Genomic DNA, 23,428 nt, shown 5'->3' with positions numbered 1-23,428 from the left:
TTGCAGGGTCTGCAGGGGGCTGCAGGAGGGCTGGGGAGGGACTATTGACAAGGTCTGGTGATGCCAGGAGGAGGAGGAGGAATGGGTTTGAAGTGGCAGAGTGGAGATTGAGACTGGATGTTAGGAAGAAGTTGTTTGCAGTGAGGGTGGTGACAGATTGGCACAGATTGAGGGTGGTGAGAGACTGGCACAGGTTGAGGGTGGTGAGACATTGGCACAGGTTTCCCAGGGAGGCTGTGGAGCACAATGTGATCTTTGATCACATTGGGTGCTTCTGTGCTCCACAACCTCCCTGGGAGTGTTCAGGACCAGGCTGGATGAGGCCTTGAGAGACCTGTTGCAGTGGAGGTGTCCCTGCCCATGGCAGGGAGTTGGAACTGGCTGATCCTTGTGCTCCCTTCCAGCCTAAACCACTCTGACTCTACAATGAAGCTAAGCTCTGTCCCCTCTCTGCTCCTGCTATTTACACAGCGCTTTAACACCTTTTATTACATCCCATTGTACAGCTCTCCAGGGCTGCCATTCCCAGGTCAGCCACCCCACTGGCATCCAGCCAGCTCCCTTCTGCATGGCTTCTTCTATATTTAGCTTAAAAATAAAAGAGCAAACAGCCCCAAAACAGAGAGAAAACATAGTAGAAAAGAAGCACAGTGGTGCAATGTCCAGGCACTTCCCACGTTGCTCAGCAAAAGCAGCAAGCACCCTGGGCAGCTGCAGTGGAGGGAGGGGGAAACAAAGATGGCATCTTTTGCTCGGCATGGTCGGGGTTGTTTTGGCATGGGTTTGGTTTTGAATGTTGCTTGCAGAGTTCCTAGTATTCCTGAGAAAGCTGTGTGAAGTATGGCTGAGCTGGCTTAGAGTTCAGCAGCAGGGCCGAGGGAGCAGTAGCTTCCATCGCCGGACGTGCCGCTGATGGCGCAGAAGACGTGCAGGGAGTCCTGCATCCACGGGCAGTGCAGCCTGGCTTCGTGGTAGAGCTGGGCAAGAGACAGAGCAGCACAGGGTCAGTACAGGCTTGGCTTCCCTGGCAGAAATCTAGCTGCTCATTAAAGAAAAAGGCATGCAGAAGAGAGAGCCAACCTTGTCCTCAGAGCTGTGTCACACAGGCAGCGGAGCAAAGGAAGGAGAAAGAAGAGCGGTTGAGACAGGTCAGGACATCAGCACAGCACCAAGGGACTGCCTTGGCTGGAAAAGCCCTCCAGGGCCAACCCTCAACCCAACACCACCCTGGCCACTAAACCATGGCCCACAGTGCCATGGCCTTCCTCCCTCCCTCCCTCCCTCCCTCCCTCCCTCCCTCCCTCCCTCCCTCCCTCCCTCCCTCCCTCCCTCCCTTCCTTCTTCCCTTCTTCTCTCCCTTCTTTCCTTCCTTCCTTCCTTCCTTCCTTCCTTCCTTCCTTCCTTCCTTCCTTCCTTCCTTCCTTCCTTCCTTCCTTCCTTCCTTCCTTCCTTCCTTCCTTCCTTCCTTCCTTCCTTCCTTCCTTCCTTCCCTCCCTTCCTTTCTCCCTCCCTTCCTTTCTCCCTCCCTTCCTCCCTTCCCTCCTGATCACCTCCAGGCATGGGGACCCCACCACAGGCTCAGAGATGTCAGGGGTTGGAAGATACCCAGAGATTAGCAAGTCCAACCCCCCTGCCAGAGCAGGAGCACACAATCCAGCTCAGGGCACACAGGAACACATCCAGACAGGCCTGGAAAGGCTCCACACAAGGAGACTCCACAACCTCTCTGGGCAGCCTGTGCCAGGGCTTTGGGACCCTTCCAGTCAAGAAGTTCCCCCTTGTGCTGAGCTGGAACCTCCTGTGCTGCAGCTTCCATCCATTGCTGCTTGTCCTATCCCAGGGAGCAGAGCCTGTCCCCCCGACTCCTGACACCTCCCTGGGCAGCCTCTGCCCATCCCTGACCACTCTTGCACCAAAGACATTTTTCCTCAGCTCCAATCCAAACCTCCCCTGGCACAAGTTCAGGACATTCCCTCCCCTTCTATCACCTGAGACTAAGAAGTGGAGCCCAACCCCCACTTCACTGCAGACAGCAATGAGCTCTGCCCTCAGCCTCCTCTTCTCCACCCTGCACACCCCCAGCTGCTCCTCCCCAGCCCTGTTCTCCAGACCCTTCCCCAGCTTCCTTGCCCTTCTCCAGAACCTCAATGCCTCTCCTCCAGTGGTAGCCCAGAACATTCCCACACAGATGCCCTGCTCTGTGGTGGCAGTGGCAGAACTGTAGGAGGTTTGTTTTGGTAAGCACTGCAGGCAACACAGCAAGCACTCATTGCCTCCATGACACATAGCCAGATTTTGGACTTTGTAGCCTGAAGGAATGGTCTTGCAGCACAGGATGTACCAGGCAGAGCTGCTCCAGACTGAGTACTTAGTTTTTACCCTGGGGTTCACCAGACAAGAGGTCAGCTGAAGCTGCAGGGCACCTAGGTGCTTGCAGGGCACCTAAATGATAGCCAGGAAGGGACTTGTGATGAGGGCTGGGAGTGATAAGGCAAGGAGGGGATGGACTGAAGCTTGAGGAGGGCAGATTGAGACTGGAGATGAGGAAGAAATTGTTGGGAGTGAGGGTGGTGAGACACTGACACAGGTTGAGGGTGGTGAGACACTGACACAGGTTGAGGGTGGTGAGACACTGCACAGGTTGCCCAGGAAGGTTGTGGAGCACAGAAGCACCCAATGTGATCTTTGATCACATTGGGTGCTTCTGTGCTCCACAACCTCCCTGGAGGTGTTCAGGACCAGGTTGGATGAGGCCCTGAGTGACCTGTTCTAGTGGTAGGTGTCCCTGCCTGTGGCAGTGGGTTTGGAACTGGCTGATCCTTGAGGTCCCTTCCCTAAACCATCCTATGATTCCCAGTCCTTTTATCACCCTCACAGCCTGCACTGGACACTCTCTAGTACATCCCTGTCCTTCTTGAGCTGGGGAGCCCCAGACTGGCCCCAGTGCTCCAGATGTGTTGATCAATCACAAAGAGCAGAGCCCATGAAGGTGATCTTTGATGCAACATGAGAAAGGTGAGCAGGGTGTCCTTCCCTGGAGCCCTTTACTGTGCCCTTTCAGCCCCTGCAAAGTCTTTGCCCATTAACCGACCACAGAGCAGTGCATTTGTAAAGCTATCAAGGCACTGGGGGTGTGCTCAAACAATCCTTCTTTGTTCCAAGCTCACCTCAACTGTTGCACTCCTGAGCCATTTGCTTCTGATTTGACTGCTGTGGAATTTCCAGCAGCTGCATGCAAATGAAAGGCCTGGGGAAGGTTTTACTGCAAACAGCTCAGGACAAGGAGGTGAAGGAACAGCTCTGAGCAGACTTCAGCAGTGGGCATTAAGGTTGAGCAGGGGACAGGGTAGGGGCAGATCACAGAATGGTTTGGCTTGGAAGGGACCTCAGGGATCAGCCAGTTCCAACCCTCCTGCCATAGGCAGGGACACCTCTCACTAGAACAGGTTGCTCAAGGACTCATCCAACCTGGTCCTGAACACCTCCAGGGAGGTTGTGGAGCACAGAAGCACCCAATGTGATCAAAGGCTGGGGAGGGTCTGGAGAACAGGGCTGGGGAGGAGCAGCTGAGGGAGCTGGGGGTGTGCAGGGTGGAGAAGAGGAGGCTGAGGGCAGAGCTCATTGCTCTCTGCAGCTCCCTGAAGGAGGCTGGAGTGAGGCTGGTGTTGGCCTCTTCTCCCACATAACTAACGAGAGGAGAGGAGGAAATGGCCTCAATTGCTCTAGGGGAGGTTTAGCTTGGAGATTAGGAGGAATTCCTTTGGTGCCAGAGTGGTCAGGGATGGGCAGAGGCTGCCCAGGGAGGTGGTAGAGTCCCCATGCCTGGAGGTGCTGAAGAAACCTGTGGCCATGGCACCTGGGGCCATGGTGTGGTGGCCACGGTGGGGCTGGGTTGCTGCTTGTTCTGGGTGATCTCAGAGACCTTTTCCAACCTTAATGATTCTGTGATTCTCTGATTCTCAACCTTTTATCAGTGCAGCAGGATTGCACTGGACCAAAATCAGAAGAAAACATCCTTCAGTGAACAATAATTCTGAACAAGGCAAGTGCAGCTGCTAAAGTAAGGGAACAGGCATCTGGCCAGGGAATTTGGACCTCTGACTTCTCACAGGCTTCTTATGATGGCAAAACATGGCACAGGATCTCTGATGGCTGTGGGAGCCAGGAAACTGGAGTACTGTGACCAGCTCTGGGGCCTCCAGCACAAGAAAGAGACATGGAGCTGCTGGAGAGGGGCCAGAGGAGGCCACCAAGATGCTCAGAGGGCTGCAGAGCCTCTGCTGTGGGTGGGAGAGTTGGGGCTGTGCAGCCTGCAGAAGGCTGCAGGGAGACCTCAGAGCTGCATTTCAGTACCTGCAGGGGAGCTGCAGGCAGGCTGGGGAGGGACTGCTCAGAAGGGGCTGTGGGGACAGGCTGAGGGCAGTGGTTTGGCAGTGGAGCAGGACAGAGTTAGGTTGGGCATGAGGAGGGAGTTGTGCAGAGTGAGGGTGGGCAGAGCCTGGCACAGGCTGCCCAGGGCTGTGCTTGAGGCCCCATCCCTGCAGCCATTCCAGCTCAGCCTTGCTGTGTCCCTGTGCAGCCTGCTCCAGCTGGAGCTGTCCCTGCTGCCTGCAGGGCCTTGGGCATGATCACAGAACCACAGAACTAGGGACCTCCAGAGATCATCCAGCCCAACCCTCCTGCCAAGGCAGCATCACCCAGGGAGTTCACACAGGAATGCATCCAGGTGGGCTCTGAAAGTCTTAGCAGCAGGAGACTCCACAACCTCTCTGGGCAGCCTGCTCCAGGGCTCTGCCACCTTCACTGCAAAGAAGTTTCTCCTCATGTTGAAGTGAAACTTTCCCTGTTTCAATTTGTAGCCCTCTGAGGGTCCCTTCCAACCCCCTGCCACCTGGGAAGCTGTGGTTTGTGCCAGGCAGGACTCCCACCCTGAGGCACACTGCACACCAAGCCCGGGCTGGGACCTCGGATCAGCAGAACGGATTGTAGGAGCCCACCAGGAGCACTGTTTGCTCTTCATGCTCAGTTTCTTGCCTTTCTTTTCTACTCAGCTAACTAACACGAAGAGGGACCAAGCTGCCAGTCAGGTTTCAGTCAGGCTGCAGGGTCTGGGCCCGGGGAAGCAGCTGTGAGGGCTGCTGCATGCAGTGCTTGCCTGCTCGTGGATGATGTCCGAGAGCTCCTTCACCATATCGCGGAAGTTGGACTTCAGCCCTTCGTGGTACTCCACCTGGTCCTCCTTGATCAGCCTCTCATTCAGCTCCAGAGCAATCCCACAGACCTGTATAAGTTTCCTGGGGAGAAAGGAATGAGCTGTGGCCAGCCCAATGCCCCCTGCCCAAGCAAGCAACCCACCACCCAGAGAGGCAAATGGGATTTGTTTCCCACTTCTCCCCAGCGCGTGGGACAAGTCGCGCTCCGGGGGCACCCCTGGCACGGAGGAGCAGGGGATGGGGAAGGGCTGCAACAGGCACTGGGCTTTCTGCTGCAGCTCCTTCGAGCCTGGGATGTGCCTGCAGTGCAGCACAGTGGTCTTGCACCTTCACCCCAACCTGCAGGACCACACAGGGCTTGCAGACGCCAGATTAATCTGCCAGACTGAGATGCCAACCAGCTGCAGGGAGGGTAAGGAAGCAGACAGCAGGTTCCACTCAGCTGGCTGCTTTGTCTCACACCAGAAACTGTACCTGAACATTTCTTTTAACTCAGCCACCTTCTTCACAGGGTATTTGCTGGCTTGGCTGTCACTTAGGAAAGCTCTGGCGTAGGCCAAGGGACCTGCATTGACCTAGAGCCAAAGAAGGAAGCAAACATTCACCTTGGAACTTCTGCTGAGCTGCCAAAGGCAGTTGTGAAGGGAGTAACAACAACTCCTCTTTTAACTCCTCCCAACATTAACACTGAGTGCTGTGTCCAGCTCTGGGCTCCTCCATTGCAGAGAGCTGCTGAGGTGCTGGAAGGTGTTTGGAGAAGGGCAGCAAGGCTGGGGAGGGGCCTGGAGCACAGCCCTGTGAGGAGAGGCTGAGGGAGCTGGGGGGGTGCAGCCTGCAGCAGAGGAGGCTCAGGGCAGAGCTGATTGCTGCCTGCAGCTGCCTGCAGGGAGGCTGTAGCCAGGTGGGGTTGGGCTCTGCTGCCAGGCAGCCAGCAGCAGAAGAAGGGGACACAGCCTGAAGCTGTGCCAGGGCAGGTCTAGGCTGGATGTTGTTAGGAAGTTGTTGTCAGAGAGAGTGATTGGCACTGGAATGGGCTGCCCAGGGAGGTGGTGGAGTGGCTGTGGCTGGAGGTGTTGCAGCCAAGCCTGGCTGGGGCACTGAGTGCCATGGTCTGGTTGGTTGGGCAGGGCTGGGTGCTAGGTTGGGCTGGATGAGCCTGGAGCTCTCTTCCTGCCTGCTTGAGTCTCTGATTCTGTATTTCTTGACTGTCACTAACTCTGCTTTCCTAATGCCACAGGATGCAGATGAAGCTCCCAAAGCTGAATAGTAGAGTTTGGGTTTTTTTTAACCTAAGTTTTGTAAAGACCAAAAGATAAATCTGTGTCCTCACAGGGACACCTCCCACTAGAACAGGTTGCTCAGGGCCTCATCCAACCTGGTCCTGAACACCTCCAGGGAGGTTGTGGAGCACAGAAGCACCCAATGTGATCAAAGATCACATTGGGTGCTTCAGTGCTCCACAACCTCCCTGGGCAACCTGTGCCAGTCTCTCACCACCCTCACTGCAAACAACTTCTTCCCAACATCCACTTTCAATCTCCCCTCTGCCACTTCATACCCATTCCTCCTCATCCTGCCCCTCCCCAGCCTTCCTGTAGCCTCCCTTGCAGGCACTTGTAGAGCGCAGCTCCTTTAGGCTTGAGTGGACACAGTGGTTTTTACCACCAGCCAGCTGCTAGTGCCCACCCCTGTGCTGCCAAGCTGGTGGCTTGCCACAGTGTGAACCAGGCAGCCCCCAATTCCTGGGAAAGAAAGGCTGGGAAGAGCTGGCTTAACCCAGCAATGTGCTTTTGAAGGGGCAGGGAGCCTTACCTGCACAGAAACGCAGCCCTGCAGCTTGAGCTGCAGCTGGATCATGTCGACCTCAGCAGCAGAGCAGAGCTGCTGCAGCTCTGCTGTCTTGTCTTTGATCTCATCAGTAGCCACATCGATGGGCTTTAAGTTAACCTGATGCTCGTAGTTGACTGGAATCCTCTTCTTTACATATGGAAAGGAGTTCAAAGCTGGCAGAGAGAGGTTGGGCAGAGAGGCTGAGAAGTCATGCAGCAAACAGCAGCACTCTTCAGACAATGCAGAATCACAGAGGGTTAGAGGTTGGAAGGCACCTCCAGAGACCACTGACTCCAATCCCCTGCCAAAAGCAGGACCACCTCACAGAACCACAGCACCAGGCAGGCTGGCAAAGCCCCTCAGGAGCACCAAGGCCAACCTAGACCCCTGCTCTACAAGACCCACCTTAAACCACAGCCCCAAGCACCACATCCAAACCACCCCAAAACACCTGCAGGCTGGGTGACTCCAGCACCTCCCTGGGCAGCTCTTCCCAGTCCCTGACTACTGCTCCAGCTGCTCCTAAAAGAGCTGAGCTGGCAGTTGTTGCCTTTGATCTATTCCTGACCACCCTGGCGTGGAGAGAGCAAGAAAGCTTCGTGCTCTGGGGAGCTGCTCCAGGCAGAAGCTGTGAGGGAGGCTCAGCACTGCCAGGGAAGCCTGGCAGAGCTCTGGAGTGCACAACTGGAGCAGGTGTTGGCTGTGGTGTGTTACAGAGCTCCATTTCAGAGGCTGATCTCAGCAACAGGCAGGCTGGCAAAGCCCCTCAGGAGCACCAAGGCCAACCTCGACCCCTGCTCTACAGGAGTCACCTTAAACCACAGCCCCAAGCACCACATCCAACCCACCCTGAAACACCTGCAGGCTGGGTGTCTCCAGCACCTCCCTGGGCAGCTCATCCCAGCCCCTGACCACCTCTCCATGAAAAACCTTTTCCTAATGTCCAATCCAAACCTCCCCAGACTCAGCTTGAGGCCATTCCCCCTTGTTCTGTCTGCAGTCACCTGTGAGAAGAGGCCTAGGGCAGTCCCCAGAGGAACACACAGGTCCTTGCCTGCAGGGTTTTACTGGGAGGGAGTGTGTGTGTGTGTGTGTGTGTGAGATCCCAAAGCAGGCTGTAGTTTAGCAGCCTGATTGCTCAGGCTGTGCAAACCTGCACACACAAACACGAGGAGCATTCCCCTCCCACCCAGCAGCAGGACTCTGATGAGGCAGCTGAGAGCTGGGGATGTTCACCTCTGCTACAAGGACAGGCTGAGAGAGTTGGGGCTGTGCAGCCTGGAGAGGAGAAGGCTTCCAGGAGACCTTGGAGTGGCCTTGCAGGATCTGCAGGGGGCTGCAGGAGGGCTGGGGAGGGACTATTGACAAGGTCTGGTGATGCCAGGAGGAGGAGGAATGGGTTTGAAGTGGTAGAGGGGAGATTGAAAATGGATGTGAGGAAGAAGTTGTTTGCAGTGAGGGTGGTGAGAGACTGGCACAGGTTGAGGGTGGTGAGACACTGGCACAGGTTGAGGGTGGTGAGAGACTGGCACAGGTTTCCCAGGGAGGTTGTGGAGCACAGAAGCACCCAATGTGATCAAAGATCACATTGGGTGCTTCTGTGCTCCACAACCTCCCTGGAGGTGTTCAGGACCAGGCTGGATGAGGCCTTGAGCAACCTGTTCTAGTGAGAGGTGTCCCTGCCTATGGCAGGGGATTGGGTCTGGCTGATCCTTGAGGTCCCTTCCAACTTACACTATGTACTTACTGGTTAGGATGGTCCTTTTCTTGCACTGCTCCTCCACACTGCCATGCTTCTTCCCAGACAAAGTGTAAGGAGTCTCAAAAACAAATCTGTTGATGTTATGGCTTCTTTCAAACTCAGTCTTCCTGTCTGAGAGTTCTTTGTCTTCAAAGTAAGGCTTCACATAAGTCACTTGGATATGGGCATACTTGGGATCAAGATCTTTAATGCTGACCTGTGAAACAGGAGGGTTACTCACTAGAGGAACCAAGGTGACCAACTTAACCTTCTTCCAATTGTTTCCTTTCTCCCCTTGGGATCTGATTGAAAGCATTGCCCTGCTGAGCCAGCCCCACTGCTGAATGCCACTAAGAACTCTCCTCTTGACCTCAGCTGGGTGGTCTGCACTGGACACAGAAGAGAAGTGTGGCACAAGGAACACCTCCTCTGGTGCCAAACAAGCTGCATAGGTTAATAGACTAACCAGGTTGGCAGAGAGCTCCAGGCTCAGCCAGCCCAGCCTAGCACCCAGCCCTGCCCAACCAACCAGACCATGGCACTGAGTGCCCCAGCCAGGCTTGGCTGCAACACCTCCAGGGATGATGACTCCACCACCTCCCTGGGCAGCCCATTCCAGTGCCAATCACTCTCTCTGACAACATCTTCCTAACAACATCCAGCCTAGACCTGCCCTGGCACAGCTTCAGCCTGGGTCCCCTTCTTCTGTCCCTGTCTGCCTGGCAGCAGAGCCCAACCCCACCTGGCTACAGCCTCCCTGCAGGCAGCTGCAGGCAGCAATCAGCTCTGCCCTGAGCCTCCTCTGCTGCAGGCTGCACCCCCCCAGCTCCCTCAGCCTCTCCTCACAGGGCTGTGCTCCAGGCCCCTCCCCAGCCTTGCTGCCCTTCTCCAAACACCTTCCAGCACCTCACTCTGCCAGAGGTCCCTGAAGAGGGCCTCACATCACCTCACCCTTCATAGCAGCCCATGCCTGAGGCTCAGCCCCACACCAGTTGCCGGCCAGGAGGCAGCACTAACAGTGCTGAGCATGAGAAGCTGCAGGCTTGCACAAAGCAAGCTTTGGGCTTAGCAGCTTTAGCAACCTGGTCAGAGCCATGGCTGCAGCCTGCCAGGACAGAGCTGGGGGTGTTCAGCATGGAGAAAGGAAGGCTCTGGGGACACCTTAGAGCAGCCTTCCAGCTGAAGCCAGCACTTGGGGGATGGCCTCACCAGTGCCCAGCATGATCACTTCACTGATCCTGATGGTCACACTGGTCCTTCTTGGCCACCAGGCAACACCCTGGCTCATCTTCAGTCATCTCTCACCCAGCACCCCCAGGGCTTTCTCTGCTGGGCAGTCTCCAGCCACTCTGCCCCAAGCCTGGAAGGTTCAGGAAGTTGTTGTGACCCAAGTGCAGGATCACAGAATGGGTTAGGTTGGAAGGGACCTCAGGGATCAGCCAGTTCCAACCCCCTGCCATAGGCAAGGACACCTCCCACTAGAACAGGTCACTCAAGGCCTCATCCAGCCTGGTCCTGAACACCTCCAGGGAGGTTGTGGAGCACAGAAGCACCCAATGTGATCTTTGATCACATTGAGTGCTTCTGTGCTCCACAACTTCCCTGGGCAGCCTGTGCCAGTGTTTCACCACCCTCACTGCAAAGAACCCTTTCCTAAGATCCAGTTTCAATCTCTCCTCTGCCACTTTAAACCCACTCCCCCTTGTCCTGTCATTAGGATCCAGCACTTGGGCTTGTTGAACCTCATCCCATTGGCTTCAGCCCATGGGTGCAGCCTGTCCCCTCCCTCTGCAGAACATCCCTGCCCTCCAGCAGATCAACACAGCCACCCAGCTTGGTGCCATCTGCAAACTGACTGAGGCTGATCCCCTCAATGCAGATCATTGCTAAAGACACTCAGGAGCAGTGTCCCAGCGTTGAGCCCTGGGGAACACCACTGGTGAGTGCCAGCAGCTGGAGTCAGCTTCATTCTCCAGCAGTGCTTGGGCCCAGCCAGGCAGGCAATGCTGAACCCAGTGAAGTGAAGGCTCATGCAAGCCATGAGCAGGCAGTTCCTCCGGGAAGATGCTGTGGGAAGCTGTGGTTAACTCTACCTTGTTGGAATCCTGGATAATCTTTACAGTCTCTGAGCCAAATTTTTCTCCATAAAGCTTGAGAAGTCTGAAGGAGATCTCTGAGAGGCCTGTCAGCTTGGGCTCCTTGTAGATGTACTCCTTCCCATCTTCTTCTTCAAAGAAAGCCTGCCAGCAATCACAAACATCAGTGAGCAACAGCTGGGAGGCTGCTCCTAGCAGAGAGCCATGGACAGAAGCAGGCTGGCAGAGAGCTCCAGGCTCAGCCAGCCCAGCCTAGCACCCAGCCCTGCCCAACCAACCAGACCATGGCACTCAGTGCCCCAGCCAGGCTTGGCTGCAACACCTCCAGCCACGGCCACTCCACCACCTCCCTGGGCAGCCCATTCCAGTGCCAATCACTCTCTCTGACAACAACTTCCTAACAACAGCCAGCCTAGACCTGCCCTGGCACAGCTCCAGGCTGTGTCCCCTTCTTCTGTCCCTGGCTGCCTGGCAGCAGAGCCCAACCCCACCTGGCTACAGCCTCCCTGCAGGCAGCTGCAGACAGCAATGAGCTCTGCCATGAGCCTCCTCTGCTGCAGGCTGCACCCCCCCAGCTCCCTCAGCCTCTCCTCACAGGGCTCTGCTCCAGGCCCCTCCCCAGCCTTGCTGCCCTTCTCCAAACACCTTCCAGCACCTCAGCATCTCTCTGCAATGGAGGAGCCCAGAGCTGGACACAGCACTGCAGGGGTGGCCTGAGCAGTGCTGAGCACAGGGGCACAAGAACCTCCCTTGTCCTGCTGCCCACACTGCTCCTGAGCCAGCCCAGGATGCCATTGGCTCTGCTGCCCACCTGGGCACTGCTGCCTCCTCTGCAGCTCCTCTCTGCCAGCACCCCCAGCTCCCTCTCTGCCTGCCTGCTCTCAGACACTCTGGCCCCAGCCTGTAGTGCTGCTTGGGCTTGTTGTGGCCAAAGTGCAGAACCCTGCCCTTGGCCTTGTTCAATCTCATCCCCTTGGCCTCTGCCCACCCATCCAGCCTGGCCAGGTCCCTCTGCAGGGCTCTGCTGCCCTCCAACAGCTCCACAGCTGCTCCCAGCTTGGTGCCATCTGCAAACTCACTGCTGCTGGACTCAATCCCCTGCTCCAGATCATCACTAAAGACATTGAACAGGACTGTGCCCAGCACTGATCCCTGGGGCACACCACCAGTGCCAGCTGCCAGCTGGATGTGGCACCATTCACCACCACTCTCTGGGCCCTGCCCTCCAGCCAGTTCTTGACCCATAGCAGAGTGACTCTGCCCAAGCCAGGAGCTGCAGCTGTGCCAGGAGCTGCTTGTGCCAGAGGATGCCAAAGGCTTTGCTGCAGTCCAGGCAGACTCCATCCACACCTGCCCCACACTCACCAGGCAGGAGCCTGATCATAGAAGGAGCTCAGGTTGGTCAGGCAGGACCTGCCCTTGCTAATCCCATGCTGGCTGGGGCTGAGCCCTTGGCCATGCTGTAGGTGCTGTGTGTTGGCACTCAAGGTGACCTGCTCCAAGCCCCTGCCTGGCACTGAGCTCAGGCTGACAAAGTCTCTCTTAGATCTGCTGTTTTGGAAGCAAGTTTGTGCTAACAGTTCAGAAAGCCAAGAAGGTTTAGGGGCTTGCATAAAGGCTCACTGGACTTGGCCTCTTTAATTGGCTCCTTCAAAAGTGGTGCAGTGAAACCCAAGCAACTGCTCAAGCAGCACAAAGCTGTCAGTGCTGAACACAAAAGGCCTGAGCAGGACCAGTGAGAGATCTCAACAGTGGTCAGCAGTTGGCTGTTTGGAAGGTTGGGAAGAGGCAAGCAGGGGGGACAAACACAAAGCCAAGGCATAGAAGGGAAGGAGCAGGAAGGCACAGAGGCTGAGGCAAGCCCTGATAGCACAGCCACAAGACCAGACTGGAGAGAAGGATTCTGTGTAGGCTGAAAGGGACTTCACACAGGAAAGATCAAACAACAAAGAGGGAAGTGGCTTCCCTCTGCCCTCAGTCCTCTTGCTCTGAGGGAAGTGGAACTTGGTGCCTTGGCTGTAAGTAGAGAGAAACTGCATGAAGGGTTGTGGCTGCACCACCCTGGCGTGGAGAGAGCAAGAAAGCTTCGTGCTCTGGGGAGCTGCTCCAGGCAGAAGCTGTGAGGGAGGCTCAGCACTGCCAGGGAAGCCTGGCAGAGCTCTGGAGTGCACAACTGGAGCAGGTGTTGGCTGTGGTGTGTTACAGAGCTCTATTTCAGAGGCTGATCTCAGCAACAGGCAGGCTGGCAAAGCCCCTCAGGAGCACCAAGGCCAACCTAGACCCCTGCTCTACAGGAGTCACCTTAAACCACAGCCCCAAGCACCACATCCAACCCACCCTGAAACACCTGCAGGCTGAGTGACTCCAGCACCTCCCTGGGCAGCTCATCCCAGGCCCTGACCACTGCTCCAGATGCTCCTAAAAGAGCTGAGCTGGCAGTTGTTGCCTTTGATCTATTCCTGACCTTCTGCTGCATTTTCACACAGCCACAGCTGAAGGTAAGGACAAGATGAGAACCAAAGTGTTTGCTGCAGCAGGAGCCAGAGCTCTGCTCCACTGTGCCTGTGCTGCCAGAGGTGTCCAAGGGCACAAAGCCAAGGTGCAGGGGCGTGCTCCATATCCTCTGGAAGGAGGAAGGAGGAGAGGCAGGGCTGATATCACTGACACAGCACTTCCCAAACAGGGGGCCTGCATCTCCCCTGGGGTTGTGGAGCAGCAGGCAGCTCAGAGCCAGAAAGGAGAGGAGGGCAAAGACACTTGATCAGATTCACTGCTGGAGCTGGAGGCAGAACATGAACCCACAACTGCTTTGGGGCTCAGAAGACTCCATCAGCTATGGTACATCTCATCCTCCTTCTTGGGACTCGGAGTCTGTCCTCCATTTTTATAGGCAAGAAAGAAATCTGGATCATGACAAGCATGGAACCAACACTGACAGAGGCTTTGCCCCCAGCTTCCCCCAGAACCTTCTACTCAACTCATATTTTGCCCCCAGCTTCCCCCAGAACCTTCTACTCTGCTGACATTTTGCCCCCAGCTCCCCCCACTGCCCTTTCTAATACCTAGAAAGGAGCAGCAGTTGTCTGTGGAAGCAAATGTTGCTCCTCCTGCTTCTCTGCTGTAGCTATCTACTGTTACTGGGTATATACTCTGCACACTAACTGTGTTTGTGGAACATATGAAGCTGTAATTACAACCCCCCCTTGGTGTTTTCTGGACCCACTGAGCCACTTCCCACCAGCTGAGCTGTTCCCTGGAAGGCAGAATCTCAAACCAAGTGCTCCTGGGCAGAGGCACAAAGCCTCACCTCAGGGGTGGGAGATGGCAACACTCAGGCAGATGAGCCCCTGGAAGAGCTGGCAGGCTTTTCAACTTCACCTCTGCCAGAGCAGCAGCTTAAGGGGCCAGGGCTCCTGCAGAGGGGTAGCTGGCAAGCCCCTGGCTGTACTTACTTGTCCATAAAAGGCCACTCTGAAAAAGGTGCCCAGAAGCCTCTTCCTTGAGTGCATGACTTCCAGTATCTTGGCATATGCTCCATGAAGTGTTCTGTACAGCTGAGTAAGTTTCTGGAAATCAGATGTTGGCATCATTAACGACAGCAGCACTCAGGCTGCAGCAGACCTCTGAGGGCAGCCAGTGCAGCCTGGCACCCAGCACCACCACAGCCCCCAGGCCAGGGCACCCAGTGCCACATGCCAGCTGTCCTCAGGCACCTCCTGCCACAGCGACTCCAACACCTCCCTGGGCAGAGCATTCCTCTGTCTGATTGCTCTTCCCATCAGGAAGTGCTTCCCAACATCTAATCTGAACCTGGGGAAGTGCTTCCTAAAATTCAGACTAAACCTGGGGAAGTGCTTCCCAACATCCAACCTGACCCTGGGGAAGTGCTTCCAACATCCAACCTAACCCTGGGGAAATGCTTCCCAACATCCAGCCTAAACCTGGGGAAGTGCTTCATAACATCCAACCTAAACCTGGGAAGTGCTTCCCAACATCCAACCTGACCCTCCCCTGGCAGAGCTCCAGGCCATGCCCTCTGCTCTTGGCACACAAGCCAAATCAGGTGCTGGCTGCCAGAGGCAGCTGGAGCAGTTGTCCTGTGGAGAACTCAAACTTGTATCTCCAGAGAGGCTGAATGCAGGAAGCTTCCTCTCAGACCCACACCCTTCAGCCCACGCTGAGGGGAGCCACAGACTGCAGTCATCCCAGTCCCCACCAAGGGAAGGCTCAGCCTCCTGCCTCAGCACCTTCCCTGAGCCCCTAAGGGCAGAGCAGCTTCCACTGCTTCACCCAGGAACTCCTTCTTGGTTTAGAGTCACAGAATCATGGACTCATAGAGTCAAGCAGGCTGGCAGAGAGCTCCAGGCTCAGCCAGCCCAACCTAGCACCCAGCCCTGCCCAACCAACCAGACCATGGCACTCAGTGCCCCAGCCAGGCTTGGCTGCAACACCTCCAGCCACAGCCACTCCACCACCTCCCTGGGCAGCCCATTCCAGTGCCAATCACTCTCTCTGACAACAACTTCCTAACAACATCCAGCCTAGACCTGCCCTGGCACAGCTTCAGCCTGGGTCCCCTTCTTCTGCTGCTGGCTGCCTGGCAGCAGAGCCCAACCCCACCTGGCTACAGCCTCCCTGCAGGCAGCTGCAGGCAGCAATCAGCTCTGCCCTCAGCCTCCTCTGCTGCAGGCTGCACCCCCCCAGCTCCCTCAGCCTCTCCTCACAGGGCTCTGCTCCAGGCCCCTCCCCAGCCTTGCTGCCCTTCTCCAAACACCTTCCAGCACCTCAGCAGCTCTCTGCAATGGAGGAGCCCAGAACTGGACACAGCACTGCAGGGGTGGCCTGAGCAGTGCTGAGCACAGGGGCACAAGAACCTCCCTTGTCCTGCTGCCCACACTGCTCCTCAGCCAGCCCAGGATGCCATTGGCTCTGCTGCCCACCTGGGCACTGCTGCCTCCTCTGCAGCTCCTCTCTGCCACCACCCCCAGCTCCCTCTCTGCCTGCCTGCTCTCAGACACTCTGGCCCCAGCCTGTAGTGCTGCTTGGGGTTGCTATGGCCAAAGTGTAGAACCTGCACTTAGCCTTGTTCAGTCTCATCCCCTTGGCCTCTGCCCACCCATCCAGCCTGGCCAGGTCCCTCTGCAGGGCTCTGCTACTCTCCAACAGCTCCACAGCTGCTCCTAGCTTGGTGCCATCTGCAAACTCACTGCTGCTGGACTCAATCCCCTGCTCCAGATCATCACTAAAGATGTTGAACAGGACTGTGCCCAGCACTGGTCCCTGGGGCACAGCACCAGTGCCAGCTGCCAGCTGGATGTGGGATCCATCTCCAGTGGCCACAGGCAGGCAGGAAATGCTCTGGGCACACCCACCTCAAACTCACGCCGCTTCTCATAAATGGGAATGATCAGCTTGGACACTTCAGAGATGGTTTCATAACGCTCTGCCTTCCACAGGCCATCCACACACTGCTCCAGCAGCTCCACCAGCACTTCCTGAAAGGCAAACCCCCAGTGGGTGTTGTCAGTGACAGCCAAAAGTAGAGCAGAAAGGTGTTTTAACTGCAGATGCTTTAATGGGTGCCAGTAGCAGCAAGGCAGAGCCAGAGGAGTTTAAGCCCTGTGCCTTCCTGGGAGCCTACATTGTACTAAGAGAAGGGAAATGAAGGCAAAAAGACAAAGGTTTTCTCAAGGCTTCATTGATTCCTTGGCACAAGAACCATACTTATTCCTTGGTCATAGAGCTACCTGCCCGGGAGGGTGGCAAATCTCAGGGGCAGCATCATAGAATGGTTTGAGTTAGAAGGGACCTTGAAGCTCAACCAGTTGCAGTCCCCTGCCTGGGCAGCACAGCTTGCTCAAGGCCTCATCCAACCTGGTCCTGAACACCTCCAGGGAGGTTGTGGAGCACAGAGGCACCCAATGTGATCTTTGATCACATTGGGTGCCTCTGTGCTCCACAACCTCCCTGGGTAGCCTGTGCCAGTGTTTCACCACCCCCAACTTGTGCCAGTCTCTCACCACCCTCACTGCAAAGAATTTCTTCCCCATCTCCAGTCTCAATCTCTCCTCTTCCAGCTCAAAGGCATTGCCCCTTGCCCTGGCACTGCAAGCCCTTCTCACAAGTCCCTCCTCAGCATTCTTGTAGGTCCTCTGCATGGAGGTGACAGCACTGGAAGTCAGAGATGTAAGAAATCTTGTCTAAGAATCATGGAATAGACTCAAGCAGGTTGGCAGAGAGCTCCAGGCTCAGCCAGCCCAACCTAGCACCCAGCCCTGCCCAACCAACCAGACCATGGCACTCAGTGCCCCAGCCAGGCTTGGCTGCAACACCTCCAGCCACAGCCACTCCACCACCTCCCTGGGCAGCCCATTCCAGTGCCAATCACTCTCTCTGACAACAACTTCCTCCTCACAGCCAGCCTAGACCTGCCCTGGCACAGCTTCAGGCTGTGTCCCCTTCTTCTGCTGCTGGCTGCCTGGCAGCAGAGCCCAACCCCAGCTGGCTACAGCCTCCCTGCAGGCAGCTGCAGGCAGCAATGAGCTCTGCCCTGAGCCTCCTCTGCTGCAGGCTGCACCCCCCCAGCTCCCTCAGCCTCTCCTCACAGGGCTGTGCTCCAGGCCCCTCCCCAGCCTTGCTGCCCTTCTCCAAACACCTTCCAGCACCTCAGCAGCTCTCTGCAATGGAGGAGCCCAGGGCTGGACACAGCACTCCAGGGGTGGCCTGAGCAGTGCTGAGCACAGGGGCACAAGAACCTCCCTTGTCCTGCTGCTCACACTGCTCCTGAGCCAGCCCAGGATGCCACTGGGAAGGAACATATCTGCACTAGCACTGGGCTGTGGTGCTAAGAAGAATGTGATACTGGGCATCCAGACTGCAGTGCCAGCTGGCTCAGCCATGTGGCCCACTCAGGACAGTTGCACAGGGATGGAGCAAAATTCACTGTGGGGCTTTGTGACTCCCAAGGGCAGCTACCCACTTCCCAGGATCCTGCTCTGCTTGCTGGCTTGTCCTGCTGCCCTGGCGTCCTGCAGCACAGCCCCAACTCTCCAGGGGTCTCCGTAAGCTGGCATCTGACTGCAGAGCTTGACTTCACCCTGCCCCTCCTCGGGAAGGCCAAGCTGCTGCTGCCAGCAGGCACATTTGCATAACAGGGCAGGCAAAGGCTGCGGTGCAGCTTTTTCAGCCCCAGGGACAGAAAAGTCCTTCCTCGGAATCACAACCCTGCAGCTGCTCACCCCTCTGAGCTGCAGGCAGGCAACCCCTCTGGGGCACTGCTGAGGCACAGCCTCCAGCACAGCCATCACTGCAACCAGGAGTTCATAGAATCAGAGAGTCACCCAGGTTGGCAGAGAGCTCCAGGCTCAGCCAGCCCAGCCTAGCACTCAGCCCTGCCCAACCAACCAGACCATGGCACTCAGTGCCCCAGCCAGGTTTGGCTGCAACACCTCCAGCCACAGCCACTCCACCACCTCCCTGGGCAGCCCATTCCAGTGCCAATCACTCTCTCTGACAACAACTTCCTCACAACATCCAGCCTGACCCTGCCCTGGCACAGTTTGAGGCTGTGTCCCCTTCTTCTGCTGCTGGCTGCCTGGCAGCAGAGCCCAACCCCACCTGGCTACAGCCTCCCTGCAGGCAGCTGCAGGCAGCAATCAGCTCTGCCCTGAGCCTCCTCTGCTGCAGGCTGCACCCCCCCAGCTCCCTCAGCCTCTCCTCACAGGGCTCTGCTCCAGGCCCCTCCCCAGCCCTGCTGCCCTTCTCCAAACACCTTCCAGCACCTCAGCATCTCTCTGCAATGGAGGAGCCCAGAGCTGGACACAGCACTCCAGGGGTGGCCTGAGCAGTGCTGAGCACAGGGGCACAAGAACCTCCCTTGTCCTGCTGCCCACACTGCTCCTCAGCCAGCCCAGGATGCCATTGGCTCTGCTGCCCACCTGGGCACTGCTGCCTCAGCTTCAGCTCCTCTCTTCCAGCACCCTGTTAGAGCTGACAGCAGCAAAGCCCAAAGCTAACTGGTGCTCAGCTGTCAGGTGCCCTGCAGGGCCTCACCTCGCTGTACTGGACATCCATCATGCCACCATCTTCCTTCATTGCACCTTCCTCATCAACGTTGGGAGTGATTTTCCTGAAGGCAGTGCACCCACTGGGGAAAAGTTCTGTAGGAGACCAAACAAATGGATCAGTTGTGCTGGTTTGAGGCAGATTGGAGTGTTTCAGAGTGAGAAATTAGATGGTAGGCTGTGGAAAGGAAAGAATGGAGAGGTCTGCTGCACTCATAGGCTTGCTGAGATGTATAAAAACAGGGACACAAAGCATAGATAAGCCAGCAGGAGAGTCAGTGTCTGTTGGAGTGGGTGTCTCTGTCTGCCTATGCTGCTGCTCCTCTGTAACTAACCCTTCTGCTTTCTAACCCCCCTTGCCACTCCTTGCAGCACCCCTTCACCCTAAGGCAGACTCTGGGGTAAGGTAGAGGGGTGGGAGGAAGGTGGAAGGGTGGTTGGGAGCCCCTCCTGGGGACTCTGTTTTCTGGGCTGCTGTGTGTCTGTGTTACCTTTAGCTTTATCTATAGCTGTAGATATATTGTAAATACCTGCTTGTATACTGTGCTATGCTGTGACTATAAAGCTTCATTCCTTAGCTTCCAGCTGGCTGGGTCTAGTCTGGATGGTTTCATAAGAGTAGGGGTTGGGAAACACCCAAACCATCACCACCAGAGGAAACCTCCACTGCATCAGGCTTAGCAGCCACTCTGGCTGGCAGTGATGTCCAACAAGCAGCAAGGGACCTGACTTCCCCTTTTGCCACTGATTTGCCACACCAGACCCTCCCCAGCAATGACCACCAAGCACATCACATTGCCCTGTGTGCTGTCTGGGAGCCATCGTGGACCCACCTAACCACCTGTGACCAAGTGAAAGTCAGGGGAGAAGGAGAAGGGTCTGGCCCCAACAGAATGTGAAAGCAGAAAGTGCCTGCTCGATGCTGGGGAGGTGAGGGGTAGGTTAACAGGACTCTACACTCATAGCAAGCAGCACTGTTAGGTACCCAAAACCTGAGTATCACAGGATAGATCTGGTTGGGAGAGACCTCCAAATCCATCCAGCCCAACCCTCAACCCAGCACTGCAAGGTCAACACTAAACCATGTCCCTCAGCACCTGCTCCACAGGCTGCTGGAGCACCCCCAGGGATGGGGACTCCAGCACTGCCCTGGGCAGACCACTCCACTGTTTGAGAACCGTTACAGCTAAGAAATAGTTCCTGAGCTCCAGCCTGAGCCTCCCCTGAGGCAGCTTGGAGCTACTTTCTCTGGTCCTGTCCCTTGTCACCAAGGAGCAGAGGCTGCCCCCTCCTTGCTCCAACCTCCCTTCAGGCAATGAGGTCTCCTCTCAGCCTCCTCCTCTCCAGTAGTTCAGCCTCTACTGAAAGGAGGTTTCAGTGAGGCTGGGGTTGGTGTCTTCTCCAAAGCAGTTGGGGATGGATGAGAGGAAATGAGCTTAAGTTGCACCAGAGGAGGTTTAGGTTGGACATTGGAGAAATTTCTTGTCTGCCAGGGCAAGAAAGGTCAGGGATTGGAACAGGCTGCCCAGGGAGGTGGTGGAGTCACTGTCCCTGAAGGTGTTCCAGAAGTGTGTAGATGTGGTGCTGCAGGATCCAGTTTAGTGGCCATGGTAGCTGGATCATGGTTGGACTCAATGATCTCAGAGATCTTTTCCAGCCTCAATGATTCTCCAACTCTAGACCAACTCTTGCAGCCTACAGAGTGCCAATGCCAGAGGTAACTCACTGTGCTCCCTTGGTAAGCCTTGGGATTTGTGCCTCCTCTGTCCCAGGAGCCTTGGGATTTGTGCCTCCTCTGTCCCAGGAGCCTTGGGATTTGTGCCTCCTCTGTCCCAGGAGCCTTGGGAATTGTGCCTCCTCTGTCCCACAGGCCTTGGGAATTGTGCCTCCTCTGTCCCACAGGCCTTGGGATTTGTGCCTCCTCTGTCCCAGGAGCCTTGGGAATTGTGCCTCCTCTGTCCCACAGGCCTTGGGATTTGTGCCTCCTCTGTCCCAGGAGCCTTGGGATTTGTGCCTCCTCTGTCCCAGGAGCCTTGGGATTTGTGCCTCCTCTGTCCCAGGAGCTCTCTGTACCACTGGCTGTGGTGAGCAGCCTCCAGGGTACAAATAAAGGATTGCTGCCTCCCAACCCCCTCCCCTGTGCAGCCAGGTGAGATGAGTGCACCCATCAGAAAAACAAGTCCTGGCTTTTCCCACTTGGCCAACACCAACGACAGCATTAGGAGGGGCTCCAAGCCCCCTGAGCAAGACCCTTCCAGCCAAGGCTGTGGTGCAGTCATTCTGAGAGCAGTCTTTGCTTTCTGACGTGTCCATTCCAGCAGTGACTCCCTCCATGCAAATGAGACATGGGGTCAAGGTTATGGAGCCCGCAACAGAGGCTTGCAAGAGAGGCAGCAGAGGGGAGTCACCTAAGCACACACATCTGCTTCCTGCTCTGCACAAACCACAGCACTCTCTTTTCTTCTCTGCAGTCTCATTCTTGGACTGAATGGTGACCACTTCACTCTATTTGCTGTCCTGCCTGCAGTGACAGTTCTGGGGAACACTCTGGCAGGCACTTTGTAACACTGAGCCTTCCCTCTCAGCACAGCTCCTAACGTGCACCACCACTGAGCACTGAACCCAAGCTGTGATGCAGAACCATAGACCCAAGCAGGCTGGCAGAGAGCTCCAGGCTCAGCCAGCCCAACCTAGCACCCAGCCCTGCCCAACCAACCAGACCATGGCACTAAGTGCCCCAGCCAGCCTTGGCTGCAACACCTCCAGCCACGGCCACTCCACCACCTCCCTGGGCAGCCCATTCCAGTGCCAATCACTCTCTCTGACAACAACTTCCTAACAACAGCCAGCCTAGACCTGCCCTGGCACAGCTTCAGGCTGTGTCCCCTTCTTCTGCTGCTGGCTGCCTGGCAGCAGAGCCCAACCCCACCTGGCTACAGCCTCCCTGCAGGCAGCTGCAGGCAGCAATCAGCTCTGCCCTGAGCCTCCTCTGCTGCAGGCTGCACCCCCCCAGCTCCCTCAGCCTCTCCTCACAGGATTTGTGTTCCACTTCTTGTTTCACTCAGCAGCACACTGACAGGAGAGCCTGGGCAGACCTCACCTCTCTAGGCAATGCCTGCTTACAGGCTCACAGCATGTTAGGGGTTGGAAGGGACCTCTGGAGATCATCGAGTCCAACCCCCCTGCCAGAGCAGGACCACAGAATCTAGTGAAGGTCACACAGGAGACCCTGGGAGCAACTCAGAGAATCAAACCCATAGCAGATTGGGTTGGAAGGGACCTTAAAGCTCAGCCAGTGCCAATCCCCAGCCACGGGCAGGGACACCACCCACCAGCCCAGGCTGCTCAAGGCTTCACCCAACCCAGCTTTGAACACCTCCAGGAAGGGGCATCCACAGCCTCCCTGGGCAGCCTGTGCCAGTCTCTCCCCACCCTCACTCTCAACAATCTCTTCCTCATCTCCACTCTCACTCTCCCCTCTCCCAGCCCACAGCCATTGTCCCTCAGCCTGGCACTCTTTGCCTTTGTCACAAGTCCCTCCCCAGCTCTCCTGGAGCCCCTGCAGGTACTGCAAGGCTGCTCTGAGCTCTCCCTGCAGCCTTCTCTTCTCCAGGCTGAACAGCCCCAACTCTCCCAGCCTGTTCCCATAGGGGAGGTTCTGCAGCCTCTGATCATGGCCTCCTCTGGACCCTTTCCATCAGTTCCACATCCTTCTTATGATGAGAGGTTGAATTCCTTTCTTTAAAACCACTGATTTTCTTCCAGCTTTATCCAATACATTACAGCTTGTTTTTTTTTTACCTGGTCTGGTTTTTGGTTTGGTTTAGTTTTAAATTTCTTTTAACACCACCTCCTTTTTTTTTTTCTCCCCTCATCCTTTTTTATTCCCCTCATCCTTTCTTTCTCCCCTCAACCTTTTTTTCTCTCCTCATCCTTTCTTTCTTCCCTCACCCTTTCTTTCTCCCCTCACTCTTTTTTCTCCCCTCACCCTTTTTTTCCTCCCTTCATTCTTTTTATCTCCCCTCAGCCTTTCTTTCTCCCTTTACTCTTTTTTACTCCCCCCATCCTCCTCCACTTCTAACACAGTTGACCAAATGGAAAGCATTTTGTCTTTAGAAAGGTGCTGCTCCCACAAAGCCTACGGCTGCATCACCTCCCCAACAGCCTATGGGGGGCTGCATCACCTCCCCAACAGCCTATGGGTGGCTGCATCACCTTCCCAGCAGCCTATGGATGGCTGCATCACCTCCCCAACAGCCCATGGGTGGCTGCATCACCTCCCCAACAGCCCATGGGTGGCTGCTTCACCTCCCCAACAGCCTATGGCTGCATCACCTCCCCAACACCACACACTTACTTTTCCTGTGCAGGAACTCTGCCACGAGGGCTGCTACATGGACATAGCACATGGCTGCCTGCAAAGGAGACAGGGAAAATGAACCATGGACACAGCACATGGCTGCCTGCAAAGGAGACAGGGAAAAT

At 56.2% G+C, this 23,428-nt stretch overlaps 1 protein-coding gene across 1 annotated transcript in view; it reads right to left on the bottom strand.

The window, feature by feature from the left end:
- Positions 1 to 462: 462 nt before the first annotated feature.
- Positions 463 to 23,428, bottom strand: part of DOCK11 (dedicator of cytokinesis 11) — a 149,304-nt gene continuing 126,338 nt past the window's right edge. Inside the window, 10 exon segments of the mRNA XM_064159646.1 lie at positions 463 to 977; positions 5,156 to 5,294; positions 5,688 to 5,788; positions 7,026 to 7,216; positions 8,791 to 9,001; positions 10,878 to 11,024; positions 14,333 to 14,446; positions 16,253 to 16,375; positions 18,933 to 19,039; positions 23,301 to 23,358. Of these exon segments, the coding sequence (XP_064015716.1) occupies positions 855 to 977; positions 5,156 to 5,294; positions 5,688 to 5,788; positions 7,026 to 7,216; positions 8,791 to 9,001; positions 10,878 to 11,024; positions 14,333 to 14,446; positions 16,253 to 16,375; positions 18,933 to 19,039; positions 23,301 to 23,358 (1,314 nt within the window). The 3' untranslated portion in view covers positions 463 to 854.

Source organism: Pogoniulus pusillus, chromosome 19, assembly GCF_015220805.1.
Source record: "Pogoniulus pusillus isolate bPogPus1 chromosome 19, bPogPus1.pri, whole genome shotgun sequence".
Classification (NCBI taxonomy): Eukaryota; Metazoa; Chordata; class Aves; order Piciformes; family Lybiidae; genus Pogoniulus; species Pogoniulus pusillus.
Note: the sequence above shows the minus strand (reverse complement) of the source record. Positions and strands in the feature narration are given on the sequence as shown.